General features: G+C 35.6%; 1 protein-coding gene across 1 annotated transcript in view; it reads left to right on the top strand.

Moving 5' to 3' along the window:
- PCLO (piccolo presynaptic cytomatrix protein) overlaps nt 1-18,720 on the top strand; it is a 411,980-nt gene extending 393,260 nt beyond the window's left edge. The window contains exons 23-25 of the mRNA XM_047096771.1: nt 15,777-15,911; nt 16,329-16,474; nt 18,580-18,720. Coding sequence (XP_046952727.1) covers nt 15,777-15,911; nt 16,329-16,474; nt 18,580-18,720 — 422 coding nt within the window. The remainder of the gene's footprint in view (nt 1-15,776; nt 15,912-16,328; nt 16,475-18,579) is intronic.
- Nucleotides 18,721-20,204: the final 1,484 nt, after the last annotated feature.

The raw sequence follows: 20,204 nt of genomic DNA, 5'->3' as shown, positions 1-20,204 counted from the left end.
TTCAAATGGCAATATTTCTTTTTTTTTTTTTATTGGAAAGCGGCTTAACTTTAATCGATCAGGAACACTGGAATTTGTTAGCAGGTTTTCAAAGGCCGTGGAGAGCAGTAGCAACTAGTCCATAAGAGAAACAATCTAATTTCTGTTCTTTTAAAATAGGTTACTAAATTTCCTACTTAATAATTTTAACTTTAATAGTAATTGTGTTTTATATTTATCAAGAATATTAATCATCTTGGAGTGCCTAGTGGCTTAGTCGGTTAAGCATCTGACTTCGGCTCAGGTCATGATCTCATGGTTCGTGAGTTCGAGCCCTGCATCGGGTTCTGTTCTGACAGCTCAGAGTCTGGAGCCTGTTTCAGATTCTGTGTCTCCCTCCTTCTCTGCTCCTCCCCTGCTTGCACTCTGTATCTCTCTCTCAAAAATAAATAATAAACATTAAAAAAAATTTTTTAAGAATATTAATCATCTTGAGTGGTTCATTCACTAGTGAAGCCTAAGGTCAGTGCCCATGTACAGACATGTAGGATGTGCACAGCCCAATTCCAGGAGGCACTGTTAAAATAACTCAGTTGTAAACCACACCCTCTGTGTCTATCAGTGTGACATTCCTGCCAGAGAAATGCAGTACATTATACTATCTGGACTCAGGGTCCAGAATGACTCAGGATTTACAAAAATTAGATGTTAAGGGACAATCTCCATTATAGTAAGTTAGAACTGTTAATAACCTATTGAGTGCTTAAATATGCTGGACTTATTTAATCTTTGCAAGAACCTTGTGATGTAAAACTGCTTTCTCCCTGACCCTTATTATTATTGTGTCTGAAAGGTAGATGTGATGCCTCGATATGCGGCATGCATCTTGCAACTCTTAGGCAAAAATGATGTATATGAATACTAAAAATGACAGAATAGGAATATGTAAAGAACCCAAATTCCTAAACTCATTACTGTAATGGCAAACCTATATCCATCTGGTTTTCTTTTATACTAGAAAAATAAATCCCCATTTGTTTAATCATTCTAAGTAAGTTTTCCTGTTTCTTGTAGCTGAAAGCAATTCTTAAGGATGCAGAAGGAACAGAATAGGAAAAAAAAGTGAGAAAAAAAGAAATTAAAGAAAGTAGAATGAATTACAAATCACCTTTAATTCTGTGATCAGTTTCAATTACATATATATGTAGAAAAATCTCACAGAATCAATGGATGTTAGAATAAATAAGAATTACTCTAGATCACCAATAAGTATATATATACAACATAATATCAAAACATTCATAATATCATAATATCTTGGAGTTAACTTATAAAAATAACTAAGATATATACAGAAAAATAAAAGCAACTTTAAGACTCTATTAAAGGGCATTAAAAAACTCTGGATAAACGTAGAATCATTCCATGTTTCTTAGTGAAGCAACAAAATATAAATCTAATATAATTCCAATTAAATTACCAGCTGAGCATTTTTAAGGAGCTCAGTATACTTATTCTAACATACATATGAAATAACAGAGAACCTCCAACATCTATGTCAACTTTGAATAACAGGTGCAAAGAGAGCTTTGGTGTCGATTAGTGTTACTCGGTGGTTACTTCCATTTTTCTGATTCTCAGACTGGCTTCCTTGTGACACAGTGGGTCCTTTGATGAGTGCTCGCCAATGAGTGGTAGTTGGTCATGATGTGTTTCTGGACTGAGCATTTAATTGCTGGTGTGAGACTTGGAAAGTTCTCTTTTCTCACAGACATGACAGTCAGTGAAGAGGGAGATTGCTGACTGTCCCATCAGCTTAAGGCGTTGTGACTTTCAGTTTTGGTGGTGTTTGTTACTGCAACAGAATCTAATCTATCCTGACTGACACAAGAGTGAAGTTATCCTGCAAGGTATTAAGACAGATGATAAAAAGAGTTTGGTATTTGTCCAAGATGAAGGGGACAGTGGCATAGAATACAAAGCATAGAGGTAGACCCAGGGATATATGTGAACAGAAAGTGGCGTCACAAATCAAAAGGACTGTTTCAGGAACAGAAGAAAATAAAAACAACAAATAAATAACAACAAAACCCTGGATTACGATCTAAATATGTAATAATTGATGAGTCATGAGGTCCTAGGGGGAAGCAGTTGACACATTCAAATGGAGTAGTTAAAGAATTTAATGAAAGGACCACATACAAAGTGGGGGAGGTTAAGGGAACCACCAAGGAAAGGTGAAACATTAGAAGATTGGCCCCAACAAAAAGCCACTCCCACTCCTGAGGCTAAAGAGGTGTGAGGAGAGAGGCTGTTGCCCCAACCCAACAAGAGCGACAGCCATGGTACAAGAGATTCCAGGCAGAAGCTATAGCCTTTGAAGCCAGGCACCAGCCTCCGTAAAACAAGCCAGCAAATGACAGTGGGTCATGGGCAATTAATAGCTCAGCCTCTGTCCTCCTGCCATCACACTGCCCGGGACTCATTGCTATAACCCCAGTGGAAGTGTAAGGTGATGAAATCCAGGTGATGTAGTTCAAGGGTTCTTCTTCTCAGGGCAAAGCAAGGTAAGACTAATGAAGAGGAGAGAGACATAAAAGAATATCTAGCAAAAATGGGCTGAGAATAAATAGTTGAGGTGGAATTCTAGAGTGTTCTTTTATCTGGCATGACAGTTAAGGACAAAGGAGATGAAGCGACAGCTGGAAAAAATAGGATCAAGGAAGGCTTTTATCGGATATTCCTCTATCCTATGAAAAACCAAAAGTAAAACCTGAACTGTCAGTTAAAACTGAAAGGACGATCAAGATTACTGTGTGCTGAGGGTGGTAGAGTTGATTTAGGAACAGGGAGATGATATAAATAACCTGGTGGGCCAACCTAAACATTTGATTCCCATCATCCATTAACCCTCATTTAACACCTCAGGTGCTATTCGCAGGCTTATTCAGAGGTTACATGGCTGCCTGGTCACCTTCCACCCCTGTGAGAGAAGCTGGAAGTTGTTCTAGGGTAACTGGGTAGTTCCACTCTTACATAGACAAACTATTTTTCCTCACAGGAGCTCCTGGCATCCCTAGTATTATGCATTTATCTGGTTGTATTTTCGAAACTCATTATACAATGATGCTAATGTTTCCCTGTATTCAGAGACTATGTATAGACCCACCGTGTGGTCATCCTGCCTACTCTGGAATCAAAGGTCAAGACAGCTTGATCTTTTTGGTCTACAATGTAGATGGGAGGTCTGGCCAAGGCCTTGTGAACTCAGGAAGCTAGGCTTCTGTTCTTTAACCTGACTCTCCTCTGGGAGAGAACTTCACCAACCTCTTCCTGCATCTACCGTCTCGCCTACGTCACTCCTCTGGGGATTTGTTTTCCTGAGGCTTTTATAGAGTGATTTCAAAACTCTAAACATTTTTAAATGTGTCCATTTAAGTTTTCAGTTTTTCCTAATAACATAAGTTCTTTTTTTTTTTTTTTTTTGGTCTCATACCAGATAATAGGAAGCTTTCAATTAAAAATTTTTAAAAAGAGCTCTGGTTATTTTCAGTCACAGTGAAACAAATGCTAAGAAACATGTACCAAAAGGACAAAAAAAAAAATGCCAGAAACATTGAAGGAGATCAATCAGAAAAAATCTATTTTTTCCTCCTAAAATTATGTTCTTTCTGGCTTTGTCTCAGAAAGAAAGGATTTCTTTATGTAATGGAACACAGAATGTGCAGGCTTGTCCTACTTTCACAGAACTCTTAAATCATATTAGGCCAGAATGCCTGCTGTATTGTATAAAATATCTCCTTGAATCTGGGTTATTTCAAATAAAGGACTTAATGAACGCTTACAGAACTCTTCTCCCGTGGGGAAAAAAAAATTAATGAAAACATAACAAAATGCCTCCTCCCTCAGCCCCCACTAAGCCCTGAGACATGAAAATGTATTAGAATGTCACTGCCTAGCTTTGACTAATAGAGGTTTGGTTATCTACGTAAACAGAGAATGAAATTCAAAAGCTGACATAAAAGCATTTATTTTGGATGAAACCATAGGTCTGAGAGAAAAAAAAACAAACAAACAACCGAAGTATCTCAATTTGGTGGCTTCAGCTTAGTTTAGAGGGCTCTGAGAACGTGGGCTCTGAGTCAGACTTGATAAATCTCTTTCTTCAGATCTTCGTGGAAAATATACCTACCTCATAGGTTTGCTGTGAAGATTAGAGATATTTTATAAATTCATTCATCAAGCATAAAATACATACTACGTGCCTTTTCTATGGACTAAGAAGGCAAGGGCAAATAAGGCACAGTCTTTGCACTAAAAGGCAGTCGAGTAATACATAGACTGCCTGGAACACAAGAGTTATTCAATAAATTGGATACATTATTGTTACCGCCCAAGTTTGAACTCCCCACCTGTAATGAATCAAGAAATTTAGTTCATAAATTAAGGTTTTGGAAAGGAAATTGGTAAGCATTTATACCTTCTCTTGACTGTCCCTTATCTTTCCAGTACAACTTCCCCATAAATCTTGAGCTCCCACAATCCCAAAATCCCTTCCCCTAACGCACGAATGCTCACAAGCATGCACATGAGTTTGGCACACGAACACTTTCACATGATGGATTATCACAGCTTTGGCAATAATCTTGGGTTTCCTTGCTAGAAACATCTAGCTATGTGACTTTGGCTAATTTGTCAACCTAAAATTTACAATCTCCTTTCTTTAAAGCGAAGTTAATAATATTTCTTTTTCACATGTTTGAGGAAAAATGAGATAACATGACACAAGTTTACATTATTTAACTGGTATTCATCATTCATAATATTATAATATTATCTTGTTTACATATTAGTATACACTTAAACTGAGTACAAAATTATATGTCTTGAGATATATTTGGAATGAAGATTCATCTTTTTTTCTTGAAAACCAAATCCATTGAATTTCACTGTAAAGACATTATTAATATCTGATCACAAAAAGTTTCATAAATCCTGTCTCAGAAATTCCTTTTCTGGGGCTCCTGGGTGGCTCAGTAGGTTAAACGTCCAACTTCAGCTCAGGTCATGATCTCACAGTTTGTGAGTTTGAGCCCCGAGTCCAGCTCTGTATTGACAGCTCGGAGCCTGGAGCCTGCTTCAGATTCTGTGTCTCCTATCATTCTCTCAAAAATAAATAAACATTATTTTTTTAATTCTTTTTTCTAATTCTTTATCATAGTATGTGTTAGTAGAAACTGCTAGATCCAAGCATTTGCAGTGGTGTGTGAGATACAGAGGTAGAAAAGTAGTCAGGCAATGGAGCTAGCTGAATGATGTCATTTTTATTGTATGAGCAAGCTGATTTATTGGGAGTCAATTTCATGAGATCTTAAAGTGAAGGTAATAGGAATAGAATTTAATACATTATAAAATGAAATAAATTAGTCCTATTTTTACTTCCCCCTTTCAAACATTAAACTACCAGGATAAACCTTCAAAGCCTATAGTTGTTCACTCCTTCTATTTAATCCTACATATAACGAGGGAAGAGTTAAGAACCTTTGCTCAAAGGATATGTTTCTGAGAATTACAATGAAGACATGTCAATGACTTGAATGCAGGCTGTGGAAAACAATGATATGCCAGGAAATCACACTCAATAAAAGTAAGATTACCAGACCTGGTAAAAGATTGGGGATCTTTCCCGGCTACTCAAGGACATGGTATAAAGAAAAAAAGAAGTGCCAGTTATAGATAATTATTGAGTACTACAGTCAGATTATTGAGTGCCACGTTGAACTTTTGGAAGAGAGAAATATAATTTCAGCATGGAAGGTAAAATTATTATAGACTCTAGGGTAGGGTTAATATACCTGTTTGGAAATTATAGAGAGAAGTGAATAGAACAAAGTAGAGTGAACTTACTTCCTCTCTGTAACAAGCTCAGCAAAGTGGAAGAAGGACTCTCTCTTTTTGAGAAATTTCTATTTTAAAACTATTGACTCCTATGAATAGTTAGAGATGTTTTGTTTTGTTTATTTACTCTGAGTAAATTGAGCAACTGACCTAATGGTACATATGTGCTTGCTAGGTGTAAACAGTTTCTTCTAGAACTGATCTTGCATTGTATCTCATGTTGAGACATAAGAAGAATGAATGCTTATTGAATACTTACCATTTCTGGCATTGTGCTAACAATATGCCTTTACTATGCTAGCATTAAAAAAATCATTGTTTAGATCTGAAACTGATAGACTAGAAACAATTGAAAGAAAACAAAATGCAAATTCTACATGAGGGGAAATACATCATTATTTTACCTCTTAACAGGTATTAGGATATTAGTGAGGCTTTCTGTAATGACTGGCTTTAGGAATCCTGAGTAAACAGAGAAAATTATTTAGAATAGAAGATGTTTAGTGGAGGGCCAGGACTAAACAATATTTAGATAGTGTCAGAAAATGTTCACAACCTATAAAGCTGAAAGAGATATTATAAATAGTCCCTAAATAATCTCATTACATACCTTCACTTATATGAGGGAATATATGAGGAAATACATACCTTCACTTATATGAGGAAATATAAACTTAGATACTTAATGACTGGCCTGCCATCCAGAATTCCTGGTTTTGAAACTTCACCCTTAATTCCACATTAGACTTTGCTTAGATTTGAAGTGAGTGATAGGAGCTAAGTGACAAATTATGAGGTGATAGACTCTCAGGGCTAAATATACATCATACTTAACACTAATTCCGACTTCATTAGCCAGTACCAGTAATATTTACTAATGGAAATTTACAGACACAAAGAAACCTAAGTGTTGATGAGAATTTTATTCACTCTATGCTTTTTTCTTTACACAAACTTTCCCCTTACATTTTTTCCTTCTTTCCTTTTCCTCGTTTTATTCGCTTTCAGTTAATTAAACAATGCCTCTAAAGAAAAGTTGCCTAAAATGGTCTCTCATGGGCAAAAGCTGCTCAGATTGCAATAGATTTCTTAGAATTCTGAGAAAGAGTAAGCCTCAACTTACACTATGTGCAGTTCAGTATTTCAGATATGAATAATGTTAAAAAAATATTTTCTCAATCCATGGTCACTTTTTAAACTATTTTGTAGTTTAAATGATTCCCATATAGGATCTCATACAATTATGAATATTTCAGGAAATATTGGTTGCCATTTTGTTGTTTAATATAAATGAGCTGCATAATTGATGCGATGTGTATATACAGACAATAACTTCTGGATAGGTTTCAACAACCGGAGTGTGGGGGTCCCTGGCCGGCTCAATCGGTAGAGCATGTGATTCCTGATTTCAGAGTCATGAGTTTAAGCCCTAAGTTGAGTGTGGAGACTAAAAACCTGCCTATCATGCCAACAGTGAGATGGGCAAATAGAACCCTAAATCAACAACCCAGAATTGCTTGCTGTTTTCCAAATAGTTTCCTCTCAGGGTATCAGGGAAACCTGTTTTCTAACTTCTAAGCTTTCTAACATTTAAAAAAAATGTTTAATTAAATATTTTTTTTTAATTTTTATTTGAAAGGATATTATTTTATTTATTCATTTGTTTATTTAGAGGTATAATTAACATAGTGTTATATTGGTTTCAGGTGCACAGTGCAATGATTCCACAATTCTATACATTACTCAGTGCTCTTCACAATCAGTGCAAAAATAATATTCATAAGAAAATATAAGGTTTTCATGAGAGAGAGAGAGCTCTGGACTTAAAATCGGAAGATCTAGATTAAAGTTCTACCTGGGCCATTTAGCCATTTAGCAAGTTACTTCAAATACCAAAGCCGCCAGTTTCTCACCTGTAAAATGGAGATTATACAAACCTTATTTCTTGTGAAATAATTACCGTGTTCTGTTAATGGTAATGTTTTCTTAAAGTGCACTTCTCTAAGCTATAAATCAGATGGAGGTGTACAAATAGCATGTGTATAAATATGTGCATGTAGATATGACACACACATGTTTTTCAAAGATAAAATATGTATAAATGTAAACTTTTTCTGAGTAAAAGGAGTGAGAAGAGTGCTGCATATTTTAATGGAGAATAAAGCACCAGAGAGTGTGAAAAAAGAAAGCTGTGGGAGACAAAAATAAGTCAATTTGACAGTTATACTTAGTTGGAGCACTTTAGCTAAAGAGATAGAGGGACGCACACAGTTTTGTTAAAAACAATTAAATTATTCATGGCCATGATTATAGTGTTTTTTAATTTAATGAAGAGAATATATCATGGTAAAAACAAAGGAATTGTCTAATTTCGATAAATATTTTAGCCATATTCATTCATAAATGCTCTCACTAAGTTTAAGAAACAAAATTGAAAATATTACAAGGTTGAGCTATTATGATTTTGAGTGTGGAGAGCGCGAGCTGGGGAGAGGCATAGGGAGAGGGAGAAAGAGAATCCTAAGTAGGCTCCACAGCCAAGTTCAGAGCCTCACATTAGGCTTGACCTCATGACCAGTGAGATCATGACCTGAATCAAAAGCAAGAGTCAGGTGCTTAACTGACTGAGCCAACCCGGAGCCCCAGCAATTATGATTTTTAGTACTATATTTCAATTTTCAATTTTAAGTCTGCCTAAAGGAAATTAGCACTCTTCCACTTACTTCCACTTTTCCTCCTCAATTTCATCTGTAACCTTTTTTCTTCCCTCCTTCCTCCCTCTTCCTTCCTTCCTCCCTCCCTCCCACCCTTCTTTCCTCCTTCCTTCCTTCCTTCCTTCCTTCCTTCCTTTTTTCCTTTCTTTTTAATTTTTTTAAAGTGTTTATTTGTTGGGATGAGCACTGGGTGTTGTATGGAAACCAATTTGACAATAAATTTCATATAAAAAATAATAAAGTGTTTATTTATTTTTGAGAGAGAGAGAGAGCACAAATGGGGGAGGAGCAGAGAGAGACACACACAGAATCGGAAACAGGCTCCAGGCTCTGAGCTGTCAGAACAGAACCCCATGCAGGGCTTGAACTCACAAACCACAAGATCATGACATGAATGGAAGTCAGATGCTCAATCGACTGAGTCACCCAGGCACCCCTCCTTCCTTCCTTCCTCCCTCTTTTCCTTTTCTTTCTTTCTTTCTTTCTTTCTTTCTTTCTTTCTTTCTTCTTTCTTCTTTCTTCCTCCATTACTATATCCTCTATATCTTCTGCCACAGCCTTTTAAATATTTTCACAAGGCTATTTTTATTTTTTTTTATACACGAATGTCCTCTTTCAGGGGACTTATTTTTTCCCTTGTCTCCTTTAAAAATGTTTTCTATATCCTTGAAGTAGTTTAAATGGGATATATCAATGTATCAAGTAATCAGTATTTCCAGGAATACAGGATGTTCTTTTGATCCACAGATTTACCCTTCTGTTACTTCAGATAAATACCTGTATATTTTAAATAGATGCTATTTTCTAAACTCTTAAACTTACTTTTTCTGGAAAATCAGTTATATTGGATCATATTTCTCAGTTTGACATACCTATCATTGTTCTCTACCTTCTTTATCTTCCATTTTCCTTTCTATATCATCCTTTCTTCCCTCTATGTCAATAATACTGATTTCTGTCTTATTCAATTTTATTCATGGTGTTTCTAATTCATTAATAGTTTTAAAAGGGGAACATTTGTACTTTCGCGCTATAATCGGCATCTTTTGTCACCTCATTTTTGAAATTCCCCTCAACATCCTTTCATCCCTTCCTCTTCTTTCTATTCTTTCCCCCCCTTCTTTCTATTCTTAAATTGTGGTTATGTATCCTACTGCAGGATAAATATCTTCTCCAGAGCAGGATCGATGTTAGATCTGGAGCTGCCCCCTTGTGGAGACAGTAGACCTGGACTAAGAGGTTTCTGTCACCATCCACCGTCTGCTCCAGGTGACAGAGGCACTCTGAACCTAGGAAAGGGCAGACATGATTGACAGTGGTGACTCACAATTAACACAATCTCAGCAGGCATGTCCCTTTCTTCCTTTAATAGAAACATTAAAGAGCAAGCTGGAACAGTCTTCGAACAGGAGAAAATTATCAAGAACTTCACAAGTACCACACTGTGAAGCATGTGAATTTAACCTTCCAAGAAAGAAACAGGCAACGTGATGATTTGAGAACTGTAATTAGCAAGCTTAATTCCCCCTTTTTTTCCCCATGGAAGAAGGTGGGAAAGAACAAATAGCACGTTCTTAACACGTAGGGTTTTAAGGGCTGCAAAAGAGGAATATGACCTATAAAAGTGAATTTGTCCCAGAAGATTTGTCCTATTTTATTCCATCCCGCTTGTTAGTGTGATCAGTTCTGTCCACAGCTTTTATTGGCTTCGAGTAGTAGGAGTGAGTTTTCCTGGAATCCCTCCTTACCTTGGTTTAATCCTCTTTTTCCCCCTCCATTCCAGGTGTGGGTTTGAGACGGTGTTCTTTCCACTTCTGTACGGCTTTGGAGGAAAGAAATAGAGCTGTTTTACATATAGATTTGCTGGCCTGCTTGGCGAGATTTTGCTCTCTCTCTTGAAATTTCATTAAATGTTTTTTGGCCAGCATTCACTGTAGCAAGCCAAGATATGTCTTATTTCCAGGGGAAGATAGTCTCTGCTTTGGGTCTTTCACCTGCTTCATCTTGGAGCTCCCGGAAATGGGGAGCCTTGGCCATTTTTCCCGATCGCACCAAAACTCTCAGGAATCCCCCTTTCCATTCCTACACGGAACTTTTTGGGGGTTGCCAGCGGGAGACTGTAGCCTATTCCTTGTTCAGTTACTACTTGTTAACACTTTTTCTAATTTTACTTTTTTTCACCTAATTTCTCTAGATATTAAAGAAAAGAATTTCTAAGATCTGTCCCATTTTCTCATTTTTATATTGAAAATTACTTGCCTGTGAAGTTTTTTTTTTTAATATAAAACAGAGTGATTTGAATGGGCTTATTTATGCTTCCTTAAAATGGTTAAGTAACCAGAATTGGATGCTCGCTTGGAAGTTCGAAGAAATATATTAGATGATGTTTTCAGTTTCTATCTGTCATGAATGTGTAAACAGAATATGACCTGATAGTATTAGGGTATATTCATGACCATAAATGTTTATAGCAAGTCACCGAGAGGAGAGTAGTGTCATGGTTAAGAAGCCAGAGGTGATTTCTGAATAAGAATGTTAAGAGACCACACATCACTGAGTAAATTCACTATTGTTTTTTGTTTTGTTGATACTATTCAGAGTATCAGAATTTTGATTCATTAATTTCATCTATTTTTCTATTCTTTATCTCTTTAATTTTAGTGTATATCTCTATTCTTTCCTTCTTTGTAGTTTCTTTTGTTTCACTTTGTTCTTTTTCTAACTTTTAGAGTTGGAAGTTTAAATCACTTGTATTAAGATTTTTGATAGAATATTAATGCATATGTGTTTTTTATAAATGCTTTAAATGATAGAGGCATTTAAGACTATTGATTTTCCTCTCATCATTACTGTAACTTTCTTAGATTCTGATACTTATGGTATTTCCATTATCATTATTTTTCAGAACTTTTGTATTTTCTCATTATATTTTGCCATTCCCCCAAGAATTATTTAATTGAAGCCTTTTTGTGTGTGGTTAATGTTTGTAGTTTCATTTTATAAAACTTATTGTCTGATAATAAGAGTTCAGCCCCTACTCTCTTATTGTTTCCATATACCGACATGCTTATAATTTATGTATTTTTGACTGTTAGAAACAAAACTACATTTTAACATAAAGGTAAGCTTTGCTTTATGAGCCAGTCTGAAAGTCATTTTAAAAATAGGGTAGCTAGGGGCGCCTGGGTGGCTCAATCGATTGAATGTGTGACTCTTGATTTCAGCTCAGATCTGATCCCAGGGTCCTAGGATTCAGTCCAGCATTGGGCTCCACGCTGGGTGTGACGGCTGCTTGGGATTCTGTTTCTTTTGCCCTCTGCCCCTGTCCCCCACTCGTGCACTCTCTCTATCTCTCTAAAACAAAAAAAAAATGAATAAATAAAAAATAAATTAAATTAAAAAGGCTAGCTAAACCTGTTTGTATTTACTGATATGGTAGATGTGTTTGCAACTCTGCATTTTGTTTTATAATTGTTGTGTATATTTGTTGTATTTCTTCTTCCATTTGGTGTCTTTGATTTGTAAAAATTTCTTCTGTAATTAAGGATTCATATATTTAATGATTTTCTTTTTATATACACCATTTATAATTCTTGCTCTTCTTACCTCAGCACTTACTATGTGGTTTGTCAATTTTTAATTGCACCCTTTGTTACCTACCTATCGCCTATACAAAAATCAATAGTCTCATTTCACTTTCTGCATTTTCTCCTTCCCCATCCATCCATGTTTTGTTGTATTCTTACTACTCTTGGAATACATAACAAATGCTGTTCTTCCACGCACCTGTGCCCTCAGTCCTGCTTTATCCTTAGCCCCATAATTAAATACATTAAATACTCACCGTCATTGATCACACTGAAGTTTCTCTAGTTTTCTCTTTGGTTTAACGAAATGCATCCCCCTTGTATTTCTCAGAGAATCAATCTTTGTGTAGAATTCTTGAGTTCTTTTATGCTTAAAACTGTAGGCTTGACACTCAAAAGACATTCCAGCTGTATATAAAACCCCTGCCTTGAGTCTTATTTTCTTGAGTTTCTTGAGGGCAAAGCTAACATCTAACTACTCTGAGGTATCGATAGTCATTGGTTGCTAAATTATTATGATGTAACTATATCTAGAAGATTTATGTTTCAGTATAGAGGATGATTTTCTGTATTTTTGCGTCTTAGTTATTGGTATTCATAGATATTTTTCTACATGTCTGCATACATCTGGACAAAAATGTAAATTAACTCGATCAAATAATTGATCCAGGAAAGAAAAAAATTAAAACAGCATATCCCCAAAATATGACAAAATTCAATCAAAAGGATTGAATGACTACAATCCAGTATTTGTACAATTTTGCACAAATGCTTTTGTTACTCTAATTTCCTCTCAAAGTTGACTCAACTATGTTCTGTATTCTGTACTTTATTCAAGTGTATCCATGAGGTCAAAATTATTTTTAAATATACTAAAATATTATAACTTAATATATTAAAATTATGTATTAGAAAGTGTATGTCTTTCTAAATCTGTGTGATCACATGGGAAATACGTCTAAAGCATTTGTGCTGCATGTCTAATTATGACCATTGACTTGAGGAAGTCTGTGCATTTTTTTTTTTTTGCATTGCAAGCTCAACTAGCCCTTTTAAATATGCAATGTAATTTCTACTAGAAAGAATAACTCATAGACACATGCCACTTATTCTGAAAAATTTACAAAATGAGCTTGTCACTTTAAGAGAAACAAGTGACAGTAGTCGTCAATTATAAAATTCAGCTTTTAAATAAAAAATAGAACTTTGGAAAACTTGCATCTGCATTCCTGAACTTGGAAGTTTCTCAATTTCAAAGAACTTCTTGATGATATTGGTGATGATATTAACATGTGTACTTCAAATATTTTATGAAATGTGTCAACAAGACCTTCATAGCTCAGTGAACCAGTGTTTTCCAAAATGAACAATATGAGGTTATCAAATCAGGCATAGTTAAAAGATCCATTCAAAATGCAAGATAGACTGGTGTATTTTAAAGTAACAGTTCAGAAAGTTCCTTGATATGATTTCAGAAATTATCCCTTGTCTTATTTAAGAAATTACCACTTGTCAAGTTTTAATGTAGCATCAAAGATTGACATTATCTAAAGAGGATATTAAAATATTCCTCCCTTTTCCAACTATTTGTATGAGAGTGGACTTTCTTCATATATTTCAACTAAAACAACTTATTGAGTTGGATGTAATATAGAAACAGGCATGGGAATCCAGCTTTCCTTTATTAAGCAAAACAGTAATGAAATTTGAAAAAAATGTGAAACAGCATTCCTCACTATGTATTTTTTATTTTGGGAAATATGGTGATTTTCCATTAAAATATTGTAAGTATATTATCATTTTAAGTGAATTAATAAATATTTTTAAATATCCAGTTTTGCATTTTGATTAGAAATTTAAAATTTCGAATATTGATAGCTGTAATACATACAATGGTTCTTTGAGGAACTCCCATTTAAATTTTTTTTAATGTTTTTATTTTATTTTTGAGAGAGAGAAAGAGAGTGTGAGTGCGTGAGTGGGGGAGGGGCAGAGAGAGAGGGAGACACAGAATTTCAAGCAGGCTCTGGTCTCTGAGCATCAGCACAGAGCCCCACATGCGGCTTGAACTCGCAAGCAATGAGACCATGACCTGAGCCACAGTTGTACGCTTAACCGACTGAGCTACCCAGGCACCCTAAGGAACTCCCATTTTATTTTTAAGACTATAACGATGTGTGAAACCAAGATGTTTGAGAACAAGTGATCTACATCCAAACTTAAAAAACCTTCAACAGGTTCCTATTGTTCTAAAGATAAAAACCAAATTCTTAACAAGGCGCCAATTAACAATATGTCATAACCATAAGGACATTTATTTAGTTCCTCAGTCCCATGATGTTCCCTTTTGTGAACACACAGTTCCTTCTCTGTAGAATGTTCTTAATCCATTTCAGCTGGTTAATTCTTTCTTGTCCTGGTTTCAGCTCAAGCAGTACTTCCTCAGGCTGTCTTGGAATCATGCTCTCATATTTTATAACCTTGTTGGGTTTTTTTCTAATTATGTACTTATTGATGAAAATAATCCATTAACACTTTCTTCCCAACAGGTGGAAAAAATCATAAAACCAATAAGCATGCATGTTTGGCTCCATTCTTCCTAACAGAGTGTTTATCATAGGGTAGCGTGGGAAATAAAGTACTTGTCAGTGACTAAATAAGTGGATGAATGTATGAATTGACAGAAGAAAGGGTGAATCATTAAAGAATCATGAGTGATCATGAATGGCTTCTTCAGTACTACAAGGATCCCAGATAACACTCGAAAGAAATACATTGGATTCATTTAAACCACGCATTGTATTTTCCTTTGTGTAGTGTCGTCACTACATGAATTCTTCTTAGCTATGTCTTCCATAAAAGAAATAGGAAGAAAGTATAAATAACATACAATGACATTTAGTTATGGTAGCAAGTGTTCTTGAGAAAGTCTTGTAACGAGCAATTGTTAGCAAACAACTTCTTTTATTTCATATGATTTATTTCCTATAAATTATATTAGAATTCTATTATTTAAAAAAATTTTTCAAGTTATTTATTTATTTTGAGAGAGAGAGACAACATGAGCGGGGTAAGGGCATAGAGAGAAAGGAAGAGAGAGAATCTGAAGCAGACTCCCAGCTGTCAGCAAGAGCCCCATGCAGGTCTTGAACCCACGGAACCCATGAAACGTTGTGACCATGACCTGAGCCAAAACCTAAAGTCAGACCCTTAACTGAATGAGCCACCCACGTGCCCCTGGATTCTATTGATTTTATGTATGTGTGTCTTATTATAGTCTCATCTTTTTCCTCTTTTGGCCTAATAATCTATAGCTGAGTAACACCTACTTGCATTTCCTCCATACCTCCCTTTTTACTAGCCTGTCATCATACTTAGCACACTTTGTTGTAAGTGTGGAATTTATTGGTCTCCCCATGAAATCTGTCACTCCTTAAGGGCTTGGACTGTGTTTTATTCATCTGTGTATCCACAGGATACAATAAAGTGTTCAGCGCTTGATAAACACTCAGTAAATGAATGTATGCATGAATTATTGAATGAAACATTGAATAGATTTCATTTCCTATTCCTTACCATTTTTCTTAACTTTTTCCAGTCAAAACTCAGGTAATGGGAGAAATCAAGATTGCACTGAAAAAGGAAATGAAGACAGATGGTGAACAACTGATAGTTGAGATTCTCCAATGCAGAAATATCACCTACAAATTTAAGTCTCCTGATCACTTACCAGGTATCTAATTTTATGATAATGAGAAATATAAAATATCTAGAGTTCTGTAGGAATATGTCCTAAATAATCTGGAAAATTCAAAGTAAAATTGGGGCTGTATGCCGAGTATATCTGAAAAAAATGTGAAATAAGGATTAACCTCTCTCATATAGAACACGTTGATATTCTACTAATTTTTAGATAATTTTTCTCAACACAGAAACAGAGTAATGTGTTTATCATACAACGGGAAAACACATTCAAATTGCTAAGAAAATTGGTGTGTCTTTTAATCATTTTATGTTGTCTGAAACAAATTGAGCACGTTCTGCTGGCTTTGTTTAAAATGTAGGATAACTCCCAGTGTACAATTATAATTCTTTCAATAGAAAATTGTATGAGTAATGGACATTTTACAAGCTGAATTCTTCTTTTCAGATTTATATGTAAAAATATACGTGATGAACATCTCTACCCAGAAGAAAGTGATCAAGAAAAAAACGAGAGTTTGCAGACATGATAGAGAGCCTTCATTCAATGAAACTTTTAGATTCAGCCTCAGTCCTGCTGGGCATTCTCTTCAGGTAACTGTATACCATGCAGTTATTCTTTTTGTGTGTACAGTATTTATTTTCCATTCAATTATTTAATATGTGTATACCGATCATATCGTGTGTGACATTTTACAAGTTAATTCAGTCTGAGGGGTTTCTTTCCAGGGGCCTTTAAGAAGTCTGCAGCTCACTCACCCATCCAGTTAGCTACCAAATCTTCTCTATTCTGCTTACCCAGTTTATTTTATATAGATTTATTTCCATGCTCACAGCCACTAATCCTCTTTGAGTTTTCATCTTTATTACTCAGATCATTTTAGCAGTGTAGCTGGCCTCCTTGCCATCAATGTCTTCCCCTCTTAATTCACTTCATCGCACTGCTGGCAGAGGCATCTTTTAAAAACACTGGGTAAGAGGGCCCTGGGGGTGAGTGAAATAGTGAAGGCAATTGAGAGTGTACTTACTGTGATGAGCACTGAGCAGCGTATAGCATTGCTGAATCCTTATGTTGTACACCTGAAACTAATATAATGAATGTTAAGTATACTTGAATTAAGAATAGGCAGGTAGGTAGGTAGACAGACAGACAGAAACACTGGCCAGCAGGTTACATCAAAGCCTTCAGTGATTCATCTACATCCTGACTCATCCATAGTCCTCTCACGTGAACTCTAAGAGTGTTGGTTTAATTTCATCTCTTTGTATTCTTTACAACACACTCTATACTCCAGCCACACCACAATCTTTTCAAATCAGGTTAAGCCTCCAACGGTTTGCTCATATTTTTCTTCCCTTCAATATTGTCTTCTTCATCCCTCTCCACCCATCTCACTATTCCCAAGTCTTTCAGGATGAACTCTGCCCTCTATGCAATTCATCATGCCTCATTCGCACAGTATTTTGCTAATCTTACTAGGTTACCAATCCTAATCTGTGCTGCATAATCATTTATATCCCTACTGGTCACTGCTTTCCCACTCTGCTCCTCTAGGGCAAGGCCTGGCTTTCATTGCTCTTTGTTCTACAACATAATACAGTGTTTGTACGTAGTATGTCTTCATTAGATGTAGGAACAAGGAACGAAAGAGGGAAACCGAGGTGGGAGGAAAGAGATAAAAAAATATGGGAAGAGTAAGACCGTGGTACTGGCCCTGAAGGGCACACTAGAGACACATATAAGAAATATTACAAAGTTAAAGCTGCATTGAGGGTATTAAAAGGTATTACAGTGGAAAGAAATTTTAAAAGAGCAAAAGATGCTCTGAAGTCTGTGTGAGCAAATGTGTCTTCTACAGAGATTAAGTAGTTAGAGACAGGACTACGAGGGAGAAAGATTACACATTTGTCTGAAATGTGATAAATGTAATAAGAAAGCAGGATGCAGGTGAAGATATACAATGTCGTATACAATCCCAAAACCAGGGCCCAGAAGAAATAATCATAAATGTATATTTTGAAGTCAGAAACATAAAAGTAAAGTTTTAGCCAAGAATAAAGATGAATTCTCTAAAGGAGATTCTGAAAAGAGAACTGTCAAGGATTAATGGTTAACACTGACGCTCTCTACCTTTCTTCAACTCATCTCTGGAAGAAAAAAAAAAACTGTCTTGAGTGTGAGATCCTATGGCATTTCAACTAATATAAGTTCTACATATGACAAGAAATCACTTCAGAAGTACACACTGTAGTAAAACCACCAGTAAATTAAATGCTAAATAAAATTACTGTTGTATTTTCTCTGCCTTGTGAGCTCTTATTCATTTGCTCAGCACTCAAACAATTTTGTATGTTGGTGCATATTTCATAAACTACTAGAAAATGTACCTAGCAAGTTCTTCTGAGAAATTTTCTATTCAATTAAGCATAAACCTAGTCAGAATGAGCTGTTAATACATGTCTTATCTAAAATTCTCATATCTTCCTGGATGTGGCTTTTCCTTTGGGAAATGCTGGTGTGAATTAATTAATACTATGCACATCTTTTGAGGATATCTTGAGGATTAGTTATCTTACAAGTATAGCTGCTACTTCCTCTTACCCTTTCTTGTCTGTGTTACTTCTTTGATGATCAAATGTCCTTTTAAAAAGGTTGAAAAATATATGCAAGTATATATAACTTTGGCTCTTTTTTCTAGATTTTACTTTTCTCTAATGGAGGGAAATTTATGAAAAAGACCTTGATTGGCGAAGCCTGTATCTGGCTTGACAAAGTGGATCTGAGAAAAAGAATAGTCAACTGGCACAAACTTTTGGTCAGTCCTACTCAAACCCATTGAAGAAATGTGTCTGCTCAGGGTATGGAAACTGTTCTAAATGATCTCAAATCAAGACGACAGTTGGATACTATTCTATTCACGTTTTGGGGGGTAAACGTGAAAGGAGGAACGGCACGCAAAAACAAAGTCTTGTAAATGTTTTGTTGTGGAACACAGTAAAAAACTCAGATGAAGAAGTTCCTGTTTTAGGGACCAAAAAAAAAAAAAAAAAAGGATTGCGTGTAGCTGTCAAGACAAACAGTGAGAGCTATCTTGGTTACTTAATGCAGATTAATGGTGATTTTGAGCAGAGTTGCCCTATAGCTAAAGGCAAATGCTCAACTATTAATATGGTTTCTAATGCAGAGTTTATTCTTTATGCAAAAGAATCTTGGTTGAAAGGAAAGAACTGACGTAACAAATCACAATTTTCGGACATCTACAAATCTTTCTTCTTCACCTTATTTTCTCCGACAGCTTACTGTGTTTAGATTCCAACACAGGACTCAACTACAGGATGTGTTCAAGACTAAGAGGGAGGTGGTTGTGTTCATAAGGAAAAGGTACTGGAGATGGGGAAATGATGGCTTTTAGTTTTTCTCTATGTCTAAATGTTACAAGCGTGAACAACACCGACTTTGGAATTCATGTTGTAAAAGCACATTTGTATAATTTGAAATAATGTAGAGTGAAGATAATACTAAGTAGAAATGGACCTATGTTTATTTAGAAATAAAGCCATGATTGGCTAACAATGAATGTTGCCCCACAAAAATATTGGAACCTTGGTTGAAAACATCAAAATCTCCATAACTTACCATTACATTTTCAACATACCAAAGAACATAGACTAAAATGGTATGTTCTAGGAAGCATGAAAAGTTGTTCTTTGTGCAAGTGCAAATAAATGTGTCATTCCACGTATTTCCTTTCTCTTGAGTGATGTATTGAAGGAGGATAAATTCTTCCTCTGGAAAACACATCATATTAATCTGTGACATCGATTCTTTAATTGGTGTCATTTCCTGTTCTTCCATAATGCTTTTTTTTTCCCTTAGCGCATTAACTGATTGTACAATGACACCAAACTTAAGTTCTCTCTAGTGTTCCATTTTCCTCCTTTGGTGACAACATCGCAGTGATCAAGCTTATCAATACTGGGAAAATATGTGAAAAGTCAACAGTATATTGAGAGTAAAATATAACGAGCTATTTTAATAATGCAGAATAAAAGAACCAATGCCTAAGTCATTAAAATGAAGCATCCTCTTCTCCATCAACCAACAGGAAATACACTGAGCTGAGATTAAAAGCCCAGCTTCTGTCTTGATCCTGCCACTGACTGTGTCACCTTGCACATGTCCCTTCAAGTCACTTTTCCCCAGGTTTCTTATTTGTAGGATAAATATAATTACATATTCTTAGCTGTCCTAATGGGATGTGGGGATGATCAAACCAAGTGAACTGTGAGAAAAAAGAAAGCACATTTCCAGATACAGTTTTAT

This window comes from Lynx rufus, unplaced genomic scaffold, assembly GCF_022079265.1.
Source record: "Lynx rufus isolate CCGP_SWC_20201006 ecotype Redwood Valley unplaced genomic scaffold, mLynRuf1.p SCAF_4, whole genome shotgun sequence".
Classification (NCBI taxonomy): Eukaryota; Metazoa; Chordata; class Mammalia; order Carnivora; family Felidae; genus Lynx; species Lynx rufus.
Note: the sequence above shows the minus strand (reverse complement) of the source record. Positions and strands in the feature narration are given on the sequence as shown.